At 43.2% G+C, this 17109-nt stretch overlaps 1 protein-coding gene and 1 pseudogene across 1 annotated transcript; both read right to left on the minus strand.

The window, feature by feature from the left end:
* Positions 1-1161: 1161 nt before the first annotated feature.
* On the minus strand, positions 1162-8237 carry BMP15 (bone morphogenetic protein 15). The gene is made up of 2 exons (XM_020901080.2): positions 7910-8237; positions 1162-2018 (listed from the first exon to the last, which is right to left on the minus strand). Exons 1-2 carry the CDS (start codon positions 8235-8237, stop codon positions 1162-1164), a joined length of 1185 nt encoding a protein of 394 aa, XP_020756739.2.
* Positions 8238-10970: 2733 nt separating this feature from the next.
* On the minus strand, positions 10971-12521 carry LOC110142061 (45 kDa calcium-binding protein pseudogene; annotated as a pseudogene).
* Between the last annotated feature and the right edge of the window lie 4588 nt (positions 12522-17109).

Raw genomic sequence — 17109 nt, forward strand, 5'->3', positions numbered from 1 at the left:
TCCTGGCCATAGCTTAAGGGAATAAAGAAAATAAACTCCTTCCATCCACTGTCTCCCAATTCCCCAAACATTCAAGACTCTCTTTAACAACAAAAATGATTTATTTGCAACAACACAACCCAGTCCCCATCACTTCAGTACAGCACAGGAGTAAAAAAGAGTCACAGTGCAAGCATTATTTAGTCCAAAGCAGAACTTCATGCCTCCCAATACAGCAAGCCTGTCTCTGCCAGAGACCCATGCTCAGAGCTCAGCTGAACACACAAACAAGCAAGCCCAGTATGAAGTCAGCTCCAGGTCTCAACACATTTCATCCTTCCCCCACAGCCCTATTAATCTTCCTAATTGCAGCCTTCTATGCCTTCCAATCCCAAACAGGCCAACTCTCAGGCTTTGAGCCACCAGCAAGCTTTTTCTGTGGGATCATTAACAAGGGTTTAATGATTACCTAAAATGAGAAAATACCCCGTGAAATCTATTGTTCCAGAGAAAATTTAAAATGACTCCCCCATACATAATTCTAATCAACAATGACAACTCATTTTTTCACTATAGATATAAGAGGTTTTGAAATGATTGTCATCTCTGCTCCTTACACATTTCCCTACTGGCTTTATTAAAGGCTGTTCTCTTCACAGCAGGGTAATAAAGGGATCATCCCAGGCATTTTTGCCAGGTTTAGAGCCTGAGAGGAAAAACCCTGATGGCTTAGAAAAAGATTCCCTTCTGTTCCCTTCAAAAGATTTCTAGGGATATTACTGCTTAAAAGTTTCCTAGTCCACTAAGAAACAGTTTTAGGTTTAGAGGGAAATCCAAACACAGAAGCAAGCAGTCTCTTCAATTAAGTAATAGTTTCTAGGATTCAGGAGCAAGGAAGAGGAGTATAAAATCTCAAGTTGCTGTCTTCACCCCAAACTTTCTAGATCCTCAGAAGATGGACTAGTCAAAACATACTGATATTTGACATCAGAACTGTTTTTATAAAGTGAGGCGCTCATAAATAGGGGAAGAAATCTTAAAGTACAACACTGAAGGCAAGGAATAGAATCTACAGATTGGGTAGAGCACTTGGGTTGAGCACTTTCAGATTTAACAATATTTGTTTATTATAAATCCTTTTCTGATTTCTCGGGCAAACCTGATCTAGCTGTACCTTTGCTGTCACCTGCATGTGCAGGACTGGGCAATCATACCCTCATACTCCTTGTACAAGATACTCCCATTTGCCTCAATCAGCAGGATGCTAATGGGAACATACTTATAAGGGACACAGGAAGGCTGAGGAACACTCTGATCCACCAGCTCATTGACAAGGTTCTGGATGATGGCATGATTGGGAGAATTGAGACCATAGTGTAGTACCCGAGGACATACTCCCTTACAGTAGTTTGGGGTATAGAGATGGGGAGCGATGATCCAGTGATCCCAGCCCAGCTGCTGGAAGCTGACTTGAAAAGGGTGGAGGGAACACTGGTTACTTTCAGGCCCATCATGCTCCCTGGAGGGGCCAGGAACTTCAGATGCGATACTGCCTGCTTGACGAGCCCTCCTCAAGAGAAGAGAAGGGTCTTTTTCTGTAAACTCTTTCAGGCCTTTAGGGAGAGGTTTGGTCTTCTGAACACTCTGAGTGTCATTGAAATACAGTAACAAGAAGACAGTGTCCAATGATGAAGTGCCATGCCACCAGAACTCAAGAACCTCACTACCTCTTGGCTGCTGACACATGAAGCGGAGTCGTAGAACCCTGCGCCCCTTGCGATTCCACAGCTTTTGTCCAACATGTTCCATGATATCTATCTCTGTCCAAGCTTTGGGCAGCAGGGAAGGCTTTGAGGAGCCTCTTCCTGAGGAAGAAAAGTGACTGGTTGGGCTTTTCTGGATCCAGGGCTCCACATGGCAGGAGAGGTGGGAATGAGTTAGGTGAAGTTGATGGCGGTAAACCACAGTGGCTCTGACTAGTTGGTAGGCTACCCGGTTTGGTCTCAGAGGAAAGTCCAGGGTCTGTATGTGCCAGGAGCCTGCATTAGTAAGAGGAAACAAGAGCAAAGCATTAGCTTCTTACCTCCTAGCCTTAGTCTCCCTAACAGACCTGCTCAGTACAAACTGACAAGCAGACCTGAAATGAATTCAAGATCATAATAGCGATCTATTGAGCACTTAACTAATGTATTAGATGCTTTACATGCATTAGCTCTTGAATCCACAATAGCCTTATGTGATAGTTGTTATCCCCATCTTGCAGACAAGGAAACTGAAGCTCAGAGAAGCTATGCCAGAGGACACACAAGCCAGTGTTTGTTAGAATAAAGATTTGAGTCCAAGTCTTTTCCCCTTAAGATAACAAATTGTGTCTCATTTTTAGATCATTCATAGGCCTAGGCTGAGAAAGACACCTCAAATACAGAATTGTCTGTATATATTGTATGTATTATTTAGGTGACTATTAAAAATGTGACCAATTAAGAGGGTCATTGAAACATATGAATTAATAATAAATCCTCATGCTATATCACTGTATAGAGGCAGCTTTAGGGTGCATCAGCAGACAAATGGATAAGGAAGCTATGGTACATATACACAATGGAATATTACTCAGCCATTAAAAAGAATTCATTTGAATCAGTTCTAATGAGATGGATGAAACTGGAGACCCATTATACAGAGTGAAGTAAGCCAGAAAGATAAAGACCAATACAGTATACTAACGCATATATATGGAATTTAAAAAGATGATAATGATAACCCTATATGCAAAACAGAAAAAGAGACACAGATGTACAGAACAGACTTTGGGACTCTGTGGGAGAAGGCAAGGGTGGGATGTTCTGAGAGAATAGCATTGAAACAAGTATACTATCAAGGGTGAAACAGATCACAGCCCAGGTTGGATGCATGAGACAAGTGCTCAGGGTTGGTGCACTGGGAAGACCCAGAGGGATGGGATGGGGAGGGAGGTGGGAGCGGGGATCGGGATGGGGAACACATGTAAATCCATGGCTGATTCATGTCAATGTATGGCAAAAACCACTACAATATTGTAAAGTAATTAGTCTCCAACTAATAAAAATAAATGAAAAAAAAATAAAAGCTGCATCTTTTGAAAGTGAAAGTCGCTCAGCAGTGCCGACTCTTTGCGACCCCATGGACTATACAGTCCCTGGAATTCTCCAGGCCAGAATACTGGCCTTTCCCTTCTCCAGGGGATCTTCCCAACCCAAGGATCGAACCCAGGTCTCTGTCATTGCAGGCGGATTCTTTACCAGCTGAGCTACAAAGTGATTGTTTTAATCTAAACTCTGATGCTGACACCTAGTGGCCAAAGCGTTGAAAAGCGGGACCTGCAGTGCTCTGACCTTCTGCGCCCTCTCCTGGCAATGGTCAAGAGCAACGGTTACAAAAAGCAGGCATAGCAAGAAAAAGTGTCATCTTTATCTATCACTAACCATCAGTTCAGTTCAGTTCAGTTCAGTCGCTCAGTCGTGTCCGACTCTTTGCGACCCCATGAACCACAGCACACCAGGCCTCCCTGTCCATCACCAACTCCCGGAGTTCACCCAAACCCATGTCCATCGAGTCGGTGATGCCATCCAACCATCTCATCCTCTGTTGTCCCCTTCTCCTCCTGCCCTCAATCTTTCCCAGCATCAGGGTTCTTTTCCAATGAGTCAGCTCTCGCATCAGGTGGCCAAAGCATTGGAGTTTCAGCTTCAACATCAGTCCCTCCAATGAACACCCAGGACTGATCTTTAGGATGGACTGGTTGGATCTCCTTGCAGTCCAAGGGACTCTCAAGAGTCTTCTCTAACACCATAGTTCAAAAGCATCAATTCTTCAGCGCTCAGCTTTCTTTATAGTCCAACTCTCACATCCATACATGACTACTGGAAAAACCATAGCCTTGACTAGATGGACCTTTGTTGGCAAAGTAATGTCTCTGCTTTTTAATATGCTATCTAGGTTGGTCATAACTTTCCTTCCAAGGAGTAAGCGTCTTTTAATTTCATGGCTGCAATCACCATCTGCAGCAATTTTGGAGCCCAAAAAATAAAGTAAGCTACTGTTTCCCCATCTATTTGCCATGAAATGATGGGACCAGATGCCATGATCTTAGTTTTCTGAACGTTGAGCTTTAAGCCAACTTTTTCACTCTCTTCTTTCACTTTCATCAAAAGGCTCTTTAGTTCTTCTTCACTTTCTGCCATAAGGGTGTTGTCATCTGCATATCTGAGGTTATTGATATTTCTCCCAGCAATCTTGATTCCAGCTTGTGCTTCATCCAGTCCAGCGTTTCTCATAATGTACACTACATATAAGTTAAATAAGCAGGGTGACAATATACAGCCTTGACGTACTCCTTTTCCTATTTGGAACCAGTCTGTTGTTCCATGTCCAGTCACTAACCATGGCCATGCTAATTTACATATTATCTACCTAATCTTCCTTCTCCACTGAATCCATGAGCCTGAAATTCAGTAGGCTTGGGATGTTCAACATAGAAGCTCTTGAATGTTTTGATGCATCAGGATTTTAGTTATGTATCCAAGTTTCAGGTGCAAAATTCATAATCATAATTTAACATCTGTGTACACTACAGAGTGATCACCACCACAAGCTTAGTTACCATTATTTGTTACCACACAATTAACTCCCTTCCCCTATTTCACTTACTCTCCAACCCTTTTACCTGCTGGTAACCACTAATCTGATCTCTGAGTTTTTAATTTTGTTTTTCACTTGTTTTGTTTTTATATTCCACATATGAGTGAAAATGAAACCATACATCAAGTTTTTTTTTTTTAAAGTTCAGGTTCCAACTCATGCTTAATACACCCTCAAGTTTGGGGCACTTGGATTTCATTCATACAAAGCTCAAGCCAGGCTTGTAATTGTTTTCTCAAGTTACTCCATACTCCCATCCTGTAATAATCTTTCCAAGACACCCACCCATACATCTGCCCCACCCTGCCTAAAAAGGAATCTAAATCAAATTTCTAGCAGGCAGTCTGGTGAGGAGCTACCCTTTCCTTTCAGACCCTGACATCACGTATTTCCTGAAGCAGGGTGGGGTTGCTAAGGATCAGGGCCAGGAAGGGTCTGCTCAGAACTTTTCAGGGAAATGTCTGACTCACACATCCTGTGCAATTGAACCTGGAATAGCTCTCGAAGCAAGCTTGATTCAGCTGGGTCATCTCCTGATGGAATGATCAGACCCAACTCTCTTGTCATCCATTTCTGGATCCTTTCCAGAGTCCCTAGTTACCAGTATGTCCCACAGTCAGACCAAGACACTGGCCTAATTCTAGACATTCTACTTTCTAGCCTCATATCATCTGTACAGAATTGATTTATGCAGCTTATGAATGAAATCTAGATCCCTTGTAATGACCACTCCATCCCTGATTCTCATCAGTCTCATATCCCACAACTCTCTACAATCTCATTAGGCTCCAATCATCCTGATCTTCCTTCCGTTCTTCAAGTACTTGTTTCCACCTTTACGGCTTTGTACATGTCGTTCCCTCTGACTAGATGAGACTTTTCTCTTCTCATGCCAAGCTTCTTACCTTATAGACCTCAGCTCAAATGTCACCTCTTCAAACATGCCTTCACTGACAATGCCATGCAAAGGGAAGATTTCTTTGCTATTCTCTATCAGAACCACCTATTTCATTCTTTGGTAGCATTTATCACAATTTACAACTATCCATGTTTACTTACTTTCTCACCCAGAGAACCATGCCTATCTTCATCACATTCCAACACCTAGAGCAATGCCTAGCACTTAGCAGTTGCCAAATAAATACTTTTTGAGTGAATCTCCAACCATACCAAGTTATCTTCTTTTTCCTCAATCAGAATGCACTTCCCTCCCTGTATCCATAGTCTCTTTACTCCTTCTGCAAAGTTTGGCTCAAATGCCACCTCTCCAATGAGGTCTTTCAACTATTTCAGCATTTCCCTTTCCTTGCCCTAAGCAGCAACCCATTTCTTCTTGGAGTCCCAGGAATCCTACTGCTTATTCTTTTCAAAGCATTTGCTGTGCTGTAACACCATTATGTTATTACTTATATATCCATTCTAGTATAGTGGGGGCTCCTAGAGCAGTTATTTGCCTTTTCATACCCAACCCAAACACAGTGCTTGGTGCTCAATTAAAGTCTGTTAAGCAGTCAGCACAGCAGGGTAATTAAAAGCACAGGCTCTGAAGCCTGAAAGCCTGGGTTAGAAACCCAGCTCTATTAATTACTAGCTGTGTTACACTGAGCCTCATTTTCTTCACCTATATAGTGGGTATATTCATAGTATTCCATAGTGGAGCAGTAGTAAAGAATCCTCTTTAGTAGTAAAGAAGGTGAGGGTGGGATGTTTCAAGAGAACAGCATTGAAACATGTATATTATATAGGGTGAAACAGATCACCAGCTCAGGTTGGGTGCATGAGAAAAGTGCTCGGGCCTGGTGCACTGGGAAGACCCAGAGGGATCGGGTGGAGAGGGAGGTGGGAGGGGGGACTGGGATGGGGAATACATGTAAATCCATGGCTAATTCATTTCAATGTATGACAAAAACTACTGTAATGATGTAATTAGCCTCCAACTAATAAAAATAAATGGAGAAAAAAAAAAAAAAGAATCCTCTTGCCAGTGCAGGAGACACGGAAGATGTGGGTTTGATCCCTGGGTTGGGAAGATCCCCTGGAGGAGGAAATGGCAACCACTCCAGTATTCTTGCCTGGAAAGTTCCATGGACAGAGGAGCCTGGCAGGTACAGTCCATGGGGTCTCAAAGAGTCAGACACAACTGAGCTCGCACACGCATCTACTTCATACGATATTGGGGAGGATAAAGGAAGATAATGTTTGTAAAAGTACTTTGCCTAATGCCTGACACATGGTAAGCACACACTAAAGTTTAGCTTAGGGGAATGGTGGTTGTTTTACTTGGAGGAGGGAGGTAAATCATATCTGTTGTCATCTCTGAGACGAGCAAAGGCTTAAGATTGATTTCACCAGGTTCCCAAGATTTCCTTGAAATTGATGACTTTCTTCATTGCCTAGAGAACCCTGCACTGCAGAAGCCAACTACTGCCCTAGATCAGTGTCTAATGAAGATGTTTAAAGCAGAAGCAACCGTGAGGGAAACAAGGAAAATTCCAAAATACATTTGGTACCACAGACCCAAACTAGCAACATAGTCTAAACAGAAAAACTGCTTCATATGCAAGGATATCAGGGTATGACATTCAAAACACTTAAGTAGTTATGCACAGACTATAAAATAAGACAGATTTGAAGCTCAACTCCTGCCTCTGCCACCCCATCCTTGTGACCTCTGCAAGTTATTTAACTTCTCTCTCTGCTTCACTTTTCTTTAAACATCAGGCTAAGTCTTTCAGGACAGTTAAGGAGAGTCCCTATCATTAAGGATTAAATACAATAACAGACTCTCAGGTGTGAGCCTGTTTCTGTCCTTTCTGAGGCCTTGTAAATTTCCCCAACTCAACATCCTGTACCTTTTGTCTTCTAAGAATAAAACAACCCAAACAGTCCTCCACAGAATATAATGAGTATTTCTCAATTATAATTTTCAGTGATATAATAAGCATTAAGACTTTCTTTGAAAGCTAGGAGCTGACATATCACTCAGTTGCCCTGGGGCCTGGGAAAAGTCCTCAGGTAGGCCCCAAGGCAATCTGTTCTTAAATTAGAGCCTTAAAGGGAAGCAAATTTGGAGCCAGGTTCTCCCAAGGGTGCCATCTTTTGAAAATCAAGAAACCAAGCCCAAGAAAACCACCTACCCTGTAGGCAATGTGAAGCCTGACAGAAAACTGACAGATCCACTTTTTCTACACTCTTCTTCCCCATTTCCTCCCCCCACTCCCCACCAGAACAATATAGTATGATAACTCACCTCTGAGAGGCCTTGCTACACTAGCCAGCGGCCTCACCAGCCTCACCATGGTGGCCCCAATGGTGCGGTTTTCCCTAGGGTGTCCACTTGCGTCAGCTGAACGCTGGTACAACTCCATCATATACCGTAAGGGATGCCCTAAGACCCGTGGCTTCTTCTGCTGCTGGCCAGGGGCTTCTTCTAGCAGCTCCTGAATCAGGGGCAAGGTAGGGACCTCAGGCAGGTGGGCAATAGAGGGCTGCCCTACCTGTGTCATTTGGACCCTATGTTCCATAAAAAGCACCAGTCCCCAAAGAAGAAGGATTCTAAGGATGCTCAGGAGGATCATCTTGAAAAGCTTGGTGTTCAGCAACATGTTTTGGTAAAAGCCCAAAGGATATCACTTTAAACCTTTCCTTTTATGGGTAACAGCATCCAGGCTCCACTACCACAAAGGATAGGGCAAGGAAACATGAAAGGCTGGCAGGCAGGTCCTATGTTTCTTCCTCTGGTAGGATCTCCTGAACCAAAAAGAAGTCTTCTAAATTGTCCTCTTTGCATCAAACAAACAGAAACAGCAGGTGGGACAAGGCAGCATGCCCATCCTGCTCTCCAGGGCTGGGAACAAGATCGTATTTAAAAGGAGAGGCCCATTCCAGGACCTGCTCCCTTACCTTATCCATCAGGATGAAAAGCAGCAGCCCTAGCCTGCTCTGCTTCACAGCTTTAAAGGTAGTCCCTTAATCAGTCCTTAAAGGGCCAGAGGCCTCCTGTTCCCACCCCACTTCCATTCAATACTTTTCCTAATGTAGCATTTCTCAAAATGTGGTCTGCTAAGAACTTTCAGTGGAACTATCTGAGGGGATGGTTAAGAATTTGGGCTTCTGGGTCCAGATGAAAACATGGACTCCCTGAGTGTAAGTGCCAGAAATCTGAATTTTAAGTCCTTCAAGAAGTTCATGTGAATACTAAAACGTGGGAACCTCTCTGTGAGTATGGCTGCTGGAACTTGAAGAAAATGCCCCAACAGTGGTTCTTAATCTTGACTCTATACTGGGATCACGTGGGGAGTTTTAATTATTATGGATGCCTGGGTACCATCCCCAGAGATTCTGATGGAGTCAGTCTGGGGTATTACCAGGGAATCAGGATTTCTTAAAGTTCTGCAGGTGATTTTAATGTGCAGCCAAGTTTGAGAATGCTGACTTAGAATTTTCTGGTTTTTCCATGGAAGGTGTTGAGATTCTGTGTGGGTTTCACCAGAGAAGCATAGGGCAGTGGGAACTGAATCTGTGGAAGTTGGCTAGGAGCTCACCTAGCTTGGTTGGTTACTGGAGGCATCAGGGCTGAACCAGTTAGTTAAGGCTACCCCAGACCAGGATTCTGCAGAAAAATGGTAGGTGTAGTTCTGGCCCTGTCCAAAAAGAAGCAGTTTCCTGGAGCTCTAAGAAGAAGGTGGGACAGGAGGTCAAGACATGGCTCTGTGGAACAGGTATGGACTTTGTAAGCAACGGACCTGTGTTTGGATTGTTATTGATTCTGTTTCTTATTAGCAGTCATTTAACCTCTCCAAAGCAAATCTCTTCATTTCCTTGAGCCTCAGTCTCCTCACTTGTAAAATGGAGATAACATGTTTTATCCCACAGCTTGTTGTGAAGATACAAGGAAATAATCTGTGTTCATCCTAGCAAAACCTAATTAGACATACATGGTTACATGCTGGAAATTATTTGTTCCCTTCTTCTGTTTTTTTCTAACTAGGCCTTGGTCCCTGGCATGTATTTTAAAACAAAAGATATGGGTCCCCTAGGTCTCAACTCACATCCCAAGTCAACAACTTATTAGCTGGTGACCTCTAACAAGATTACTCCCAGTAATCTGTAATGAGTAATGAGTTTCTTTTTTTGTACTGCCAGCTCCTACAGAGAGTTGTTGTGAGTATTGTATTGTGTACATTTTTATTGTATACAATGATATACAAGTAAGGGATATAAGCAGATGATTCACAATAGGCAAAACCCAAATGGCCAAAACATGAAAAGATGTAAAAGAAATCAGAAAAATGCGATTCGTAACATATCAGAACTCTGGTGCTATTAAATTCAGGTGAGGATGTAGAATGCAGATAATTTTCTTACACTGCTGATAGGAATGTGATTTGGTACAATTGTTTTAGAGAGCAATCTGGCATTATCTCTAGTGAGTTTGAAGGTGTGCAATTCAGGCATTGCTACTATTGCTAGAACAGTAGCTTTTAGACACTTTTGTCTGATTCATAGGAATAAATACACTTTACATCCAACCCACTATAAACAAAAGCACACATGTGCATGCACACACACACACACACCTGAAGTAAACATTTCCTTAAACAATTATTATCTTTACATGTTGGGAGGGATACTATATCATGATGAGTAAGAACATGGCTCTAGAGTCAAAATCCTAAATTCAGACTCCAGCGCTACCATTCATTAGCTTAACCTTGGGCAAGTTACTCAACTTCTCTGTGCCTCAGTTTCCTCATGTGTGAAATAGAAACTGTAGCCTCTCTCTGCTTCAATTTTCTAATATTTATGTAAAATGAGGTTAATCAAAAGACAACTCACAGGATTGTTGTGTTAAATGAGTTAATACATGTAATGGACTTAAAAGAGTGACTGGCACAAAGTAAATAATAGACACAGGTTAATTATTATTACATTTAATGAAAGTTGTGCTCTCCAGAAAGCTGGGCTCACCTTGAGCTGGGCTCACCTTGAAATGACCTGTTATGAGCTGTGGAGAGGTAGCCCAGAAGTTTCTCTGTCTTCCATGTCCACACCACTTCTCCCTTCTTTCTTACCCCTTCTCTGCCTCCTAACATTCTCTTTGGCCCCTGACCTCTGTCTGTTACCAATTAAACTTCCTATTTTCTATCCAACATAACTCAATAAAAGTACAAGTTGTCAAAACAACTAGTAAAGCCTTCCTAGCCAGTTTTCTTTGATGTTTCTCTGGTATTTGAGTGGAATTATATTAATCAAGAACATTTTTCTGCCATAATAGTGAGATTTTTTTTTGAGAGAAAAAGGCAACTATATTTTGAAGTAAATTAATGTGATTCCTGTCACCAATATTCATGCTCCTCAGAGACTGAAGGCCATGGGCTGGCGGCTCTCACAGCCTACCCAGCACCCTGCCCCACCCTGGCCACTGGCTGCCGGTTTCCAGCAAAGCTTCACCTTTCAGTTTTCGAGGGAACAGCAGGAGCTTCGTCGTTTCCCACGGTGGGGGAGCCCGCCGCCCTGATGTGGTCAGTGTCTCCGGCAGCAGGGCTCTGAGTTCTCAGAAGCGAGATACAGCGATTACACTGGAATCAGAGTGCGGGCAGCCCGCGAGGTGCTGCGGGGGGTGGGGAGGGGGGCGGGGGATGCGGCGGTGGCTCAGAACTCCTCGTGCACGCTGCGGGCGTAGTCCACCAGCTTGCTGCCTGTGAAGAACTCACTGTACTTCAGCACCTCCTCGGGCTCCAGGTAGTGATTCTGGTTCTCGTCAGCAATAGCGATCATCTGCTTGGCCTCATTGAGGGCGCTGAACTCGTTCATGGGGTCCATGTAGTCCTCCAACTCCGCCATGGTCACGATCCCATCGTGGTTGGCGTCGATCAGCTCCTCAAACTCTCTCTTCCTATCCCGCACCCAGCCGTCATCAACATCCTGGCCCTGCTGGTTCTCCACGGTGCCCACGGGCAGAGAGATGAACTCAGACAGCGAGAGCTTCTTGTCACCGTCATGGTCCAGGTCCCGGATGATCTCCTTGACCATGAACTGCAGCATGCCACGACTGTGCTCGGGGTGCAGGAACGATAGGAACTCGCTCTCTGTCAGCAGCAGGTCCGGGGGCGGGTTGTCCGCCTGATACCAGCGGTCTTTGAGGTTCTCCAGGACTTCCTGTGTCTCCTCATCGATGTTCAGGTCCCACTTATTCTTTATCTTTTCAGCAACTTCTCTCTCATTGTGGCCTTTGGTGGCCAAAAACTTCACCTTGTACTCATCCCAAGATACGTGGCCGTCACCATCAGGGTCCACGGCTCGGAAGTGCGCCCTGCTCTCGGCAACAGCCTCCTGGAAGTGCTCAGCGGTCTTCTGCATGATCCAGTTCTGCATCTCCTTGGCGCTGATCCTCCTGTCGGTGTTCAAATCCACCTTGGAGAAGATGACCATCAGCTTCCTCCGGCTCTTCCGAGGCTCTGCGTCCTCCTCAAAGTCATCCATGTCCTTGCCCAGGAAGACCTCCTGGTGGAAATCTTTGTTGAGGTGCCCATCCATCTCCAGCTTCACCCCATTCAGGTGGTCCGGGGGCAGGATCTCATTTTCCTCCCTATTACCTGCTCTCTCTCGAGCAGACGAGTGGTTGGCAGGCCGGGCAGATGCATCCATCAGAAGGACAATGCCCAGGAGCCAGAGGCAGCAAGGAGCCAGGCCACAGAGGGGGACCTGCCTGGAGGCCATGGCCTCCGGGTCTGCACTGAGGGACAGGCTGCAAGTGTGGCCAGGAGTGGCCTCCATCCCCTCACCCAGGATCCGCGAGCGCGGCCTGAGCGCCCGCTACGGCTCCAAAAGGCCTCCGCTTAGGCCGCAGCCATCTTTCTTCCGGGCAATAGTGAGATTCTGATTCAGGATCAAAAGAAGTAAAGAGACAATATATTACCCTGGAAAGAACATGATTTGGGTTAGAATTCCTGGTTCTGCTATTTTTTTCTGTTGCTCAACCTCTCTCAATCTCAGCTTTCTTTTAAAAAAAAAAAAAGATTTATTAATGTATTTATGGCTGTGATGGGTCTTCATTGCTGCACAGGCTTTCTCTAGTTGTGGCAAGTGGGAGCTACTCTTCATTGTGGTACCCTGGCTTCTCATTGCAGTGGCTTCTTTTGTTGTGGAGCACAGGCTCTAGGCACACAGTCCTCGGTAGTTGCAGTGCATGACCTCAGTAGTTGTGGCTTTTGGGCTCAGTTGCTCCATGGCATATGAAATCTTCTGGGACCAGGGATTGAACTGGTGTCCCTTGCATTGCAAGGCAGATTCTTAGCCACTGGGCCACCAGGGAAGTCCTACCTCAGCTTTCCTAACTGTAAATTGGGGATATTCTTTAGGACTGTGGTGAGATTTAAATGAGATAATGTGTACAAAGTATTAGCACATCAGTCAGTCAGTTCAGTTGCTCAATCGTGTCCGACTCCTTGCAACCTCACAAACCACAGCATGTCGGGCCTCCCTGTCCATCACCAACTCCCGGAGTCCACCCAAACCCATGTCCATTGTGTCGGTGATGCCATCCAACCATCTCATCCTCTGTTGTCCCCTTCTCCTGCCCTCAATCTTTCCCAGCATCAGGGTCTTTTCAAATGAGTCAGCTCTCTGCATCAGGTGGCCAAAGTATTGGAGTTTCAGCTTCAACATCAGTCCCTCCAATGAACACCCAGGACTGATCTCCTTTAGGATGGACTGGTTGGATCTCCTTGCAGTCCAAGGGACTCTCAAGAGCCTTCTCCAACACCACAGTTCAAAAGCATCAATTCTTTGGTGCTCAGCTTTCTTTATAGTCCAACTCTCACATCCATACATGACTACTGGAAAAACCATAGCCTTGACCAGATGGACCTTTGTTGGCAAAGTAATGTCTCTGCTTTTTAATATGCTGTCTAGGTTGGTCATAACTTTCCTTCCAAGGAGTAAGCGTCTTTTAATTTCATGGCTGCAATCACCATCCACAGTGATTTTGGAGCCCAGAAAAATAAAGTCAGCCACTGTTTCCACTGTTTCCCCATCTATTTCCCATGAGGTGATGGGACCAGATGCCATGATCTTAGTTTTCTGAATGCTGAGCTTTAAGCCAACTTTTTCACTCTCCTCCTTCACTTTCATCAAGAGGCTCTTTAGTTCTTCACTTTCTGCCATAAGGGTGGTGTCATCTGCATATCTGAGGTTATTGATATTTCTCCCAGCATATAGATACTCTTAAAGAAATGTTAAAGTTTATCATTAATAGCCAATGATTTTAAACTGTATGTAAAGTGTACCTGACTGAGGGAAATATCCACTCAGCATCCTCCTAAAGCTCAGCTTAATTTTTATTCCATCCCTCTACTCACCAGGGCTTCAGGAGACTTGCCTGACTGAAAAGGTCAGCTTTATTATTTTCAGAACATCCTATTTCTCGTTTCAGAAAAAGATCCCAAAACTAACTCCATTCCTATGACCAGAATTGAAAGAAGTTGACATGATTATTTCCTGAAAATGTTGCCTGGTGGGCCTGATACATGCTACTCCCCTAACCCCCCAGAAGAGGGCAGGAATTGTCTTTCTAGCCTTTATGGTTGGAGTGTTGCGTTGGAGCGGAGGGACAGGTTATAGGCAATAGGAACAGGATCTACTAAAGGATACTTAGAAGGTCTTTCTGCTTTAGAAAAAGTAGTATGTGAAAACATTGCTTATGTAAATTGAACAGTTTAGGAGGCGATTATTGACATAACAAAAAGGGTGCTTTGAAACAACAAAATGGGTCACCTCAAGTTGCTCTGAGCAACAGGAAACCTTAATGTACAGTATGGGTTAACTTTTCTGGACACAGCTGGACACACTGGTAAGAGGCATAAAATTTACAAAAAATAGCTTTTCATCCTATTTGGGGAAGCATGAGTATTGTTTAAGGTTCACATGTATAATGGAGTCCTTCTTTTATTATGATTATAATTTATATTTTCTTACAATTGTATTCATTCAACAAATATCCAATAAGTACCTCCTATGTGGTTGTGTAAGGTTTAAGGGTGCAGGCCAATTGCCAGACTACCTAAGTTCAAATTCCAGCTCTACCACTTAACTAGCTTGTAATTTTTGCAATTGACTTAACCTTTCTGTGCCTCAGTTTCCTCATCTAATAACAAGGATAATAAAAGAAATATTTCAGAGGACTATTGTGTGAAGATTACATGAATTATGCATGTTACAGGCGTATGTTCTAGACACTACTAAACCCCAGTAGTACAGAAATTAATAAGACAAGTCCTCTGTCTTTCACACTCCCAGTACTATGCTAGGCACTGAGATAGGTTTGGGGTATACCAAGACAAAACAGGTAGTTTCTATCTCAAGAAGATAAAAACCTTAATAGAGACATAAAGGATAGGATATATTTCCCATAACCATGATATTTCCTCTAAGTACTCTTCTGAGTTCTTAAAAAATGGACCTATTTTCTAGATGTTGTGTTTAAAAAATAATTTTCCTTAAAACAGAGAGTATCATATATTTTATAGAAATCTTTATTAATTTGGCATTAGACTATATCCTTTTGCATATTATATCTTATTTTTATCTTCATATCAACTCTGTGAGTTAAGCATTATATTCCCATTTATAAGTAAGGAAGTTGATCAGACAAGAAAACTCGTCCAAGGTTGTACAGTTCTCAAATGGTGGAATCCACTGGTATTTGGATCCAACTAAGAGGAGACTTGAGTTCCTCTCTTTGTATCTATATAAGCTATATAAGCTTATAAGCTTATAAGCTGTCAACTGATATTTAGCACCTTAAGAAGACTCAGTTTCCCTGTAAGATAATCCCACATGGATTCCTGAGTATGGAATTTTGACTCTCATTGTTGCTTATGAGTCATATGACTCCCAGACAACCAGAAGATTATGTTTTCTTTTAGCTAAGCATGACACATTCTGAAAGTCTGTTTGGTATCAGAGATACCTGCTATCTTTGGAGTTTTTGGTCATTTTTGGATAATCAAGGCATCAGTAATCAATTGACCACATTCTCATTCTATCAGTTCAGTTCAATTGCTCAGTCATGTCCAACTCTTTGCAACCCATGGACTGCAGCAGGCCAGGCTTCCCTATCCATCACCAACTCCTGGAGCTTGCTCAAACTCATGTCCATCGAGTTGGTGATGCCATCAACCATCTCATCCTCTGTTATCCCCTTCTGCTCCTGCCTTCAATCTTTCCCAGCATCAGGGTCTTTTCCAATGAGTCGGCTGTTTACATCAGGTGGCCAAATGATTGGAACTACAGCTTCAGCATCAGTCCTTTCAAAGAATATTCAGGACTGATTTCCTTTAGGATTGACTGATTTGATCTCCTTACACACCAAGGGACTCTCAAGAGACTAACACCACAGTTCAAAAGCATCAATTCTTTGGCACTCAGCCCACATCCATACATGACTACTGAAAAAACAATAGCATTGACAAGATGGACCTTTGTTGACAAAGTACTGTCTCTGCCTTTTAATATGCTGTCAAGGTTGGTCATAGCTTTTCTTTGAAGGAACAAGCATCTTTTAATTTCATAACTACAGTCACCATCTGCAGTGATTTTGGAGGCCAAGAAAATAAAGTCTGTCACTGTTTCCATTCTTTCCCCATCTATTTGCCATGAAGTAATGGGACCAGATGCCATGATCTTCATTTTTGAATGTTGAGTTTTAAGCCAGATTTTTCATCTCCTTTTTCACTTTCATCAAAAGGCTCTTTAGTTCCTCTTTGCTTTCTGCCATAAGGGTAGTGTCATCTGCATATCTGAGGTTATTGATATTTCTCCCAGCAGTCTTGATTCCAGCTTGTGCTTCATCCAGCCTGGAATTTCACATGATGTACTCTGCATATAAGTTAAATAAGCAGGGTGACAACATACAGCCTTGACGAACTCCTTTCCCAATTTTTTTTATTTTTTAATTTATTTTTTATTGAAGGATAATTGCTTTACAGAATTTTGTTGTTTTCTGTCAAACCTCAACATGAGTCAGCCATAGGTATACATATATCCCCTCCCTTTTGAACCTCCCTCCCATCTCCTTCCCATCCACCCCTCTAGGTTGATACAGAGCCCCTGTTTGAGTTTCCTGAGCTATACAACAAGTTCCCATTGGCTATCTATTTTACATATGGTAATATAAGTTTCCATGTTACTCTTTCCATACATCTCACCCTCTCCTCCCCTCTCCCTGTGTCCATAAGTCTATTCTCTATGTCTGTTTCTCCATTGCTGCCCTGTAAATAAATTCTTCAGAACCATTTTTCTAGATTCCATATATGTGCATTAGAATATGATATTTATCTTTCTCTTTCTGACTTACTTCACTCTGTATAATAGGTTCTAAGTTCATCCACCTCATCAGAACTGACTCAAATGTGTTCCTTTTTATGGCTGAGTAATATTCCATTGTAT

This window comes from Odocoileus virginianus, unplaced genomic scaffold (genome assembly GCF_023699985.2).
Source record: "Odocoileus virginianus isolate 20LAN1187 ecotype Illinois unplaced genomic scaffold, Ovbor_1.2 Unplaced_Contig_18, whole genome shotgun sequence".
Classification (NCBI taxonomy): domain Eukaryota; kingdom Metazoa; phylum Chordata; class Mammalia; order Artiodactyla; family Cervidae; genus Odocoileus; species Odocoileus virginianus.

Coding starts and splice junctions, on each gene's coding strand:
- BMP15 (XM_020901080.2), bottom strand. CDS start 8,237: ATGATCCTCCTGAGCATCCTTAGAATCCTTCTTCTTTGGGGACTGGTG. Junction 2,019..7,909: donor TGTAGCAAGGCCTCTCAGAG/GTGAGTTATCAT, acceptor TTACTAATGCAG/GCTCCTGGCACATACAGACC.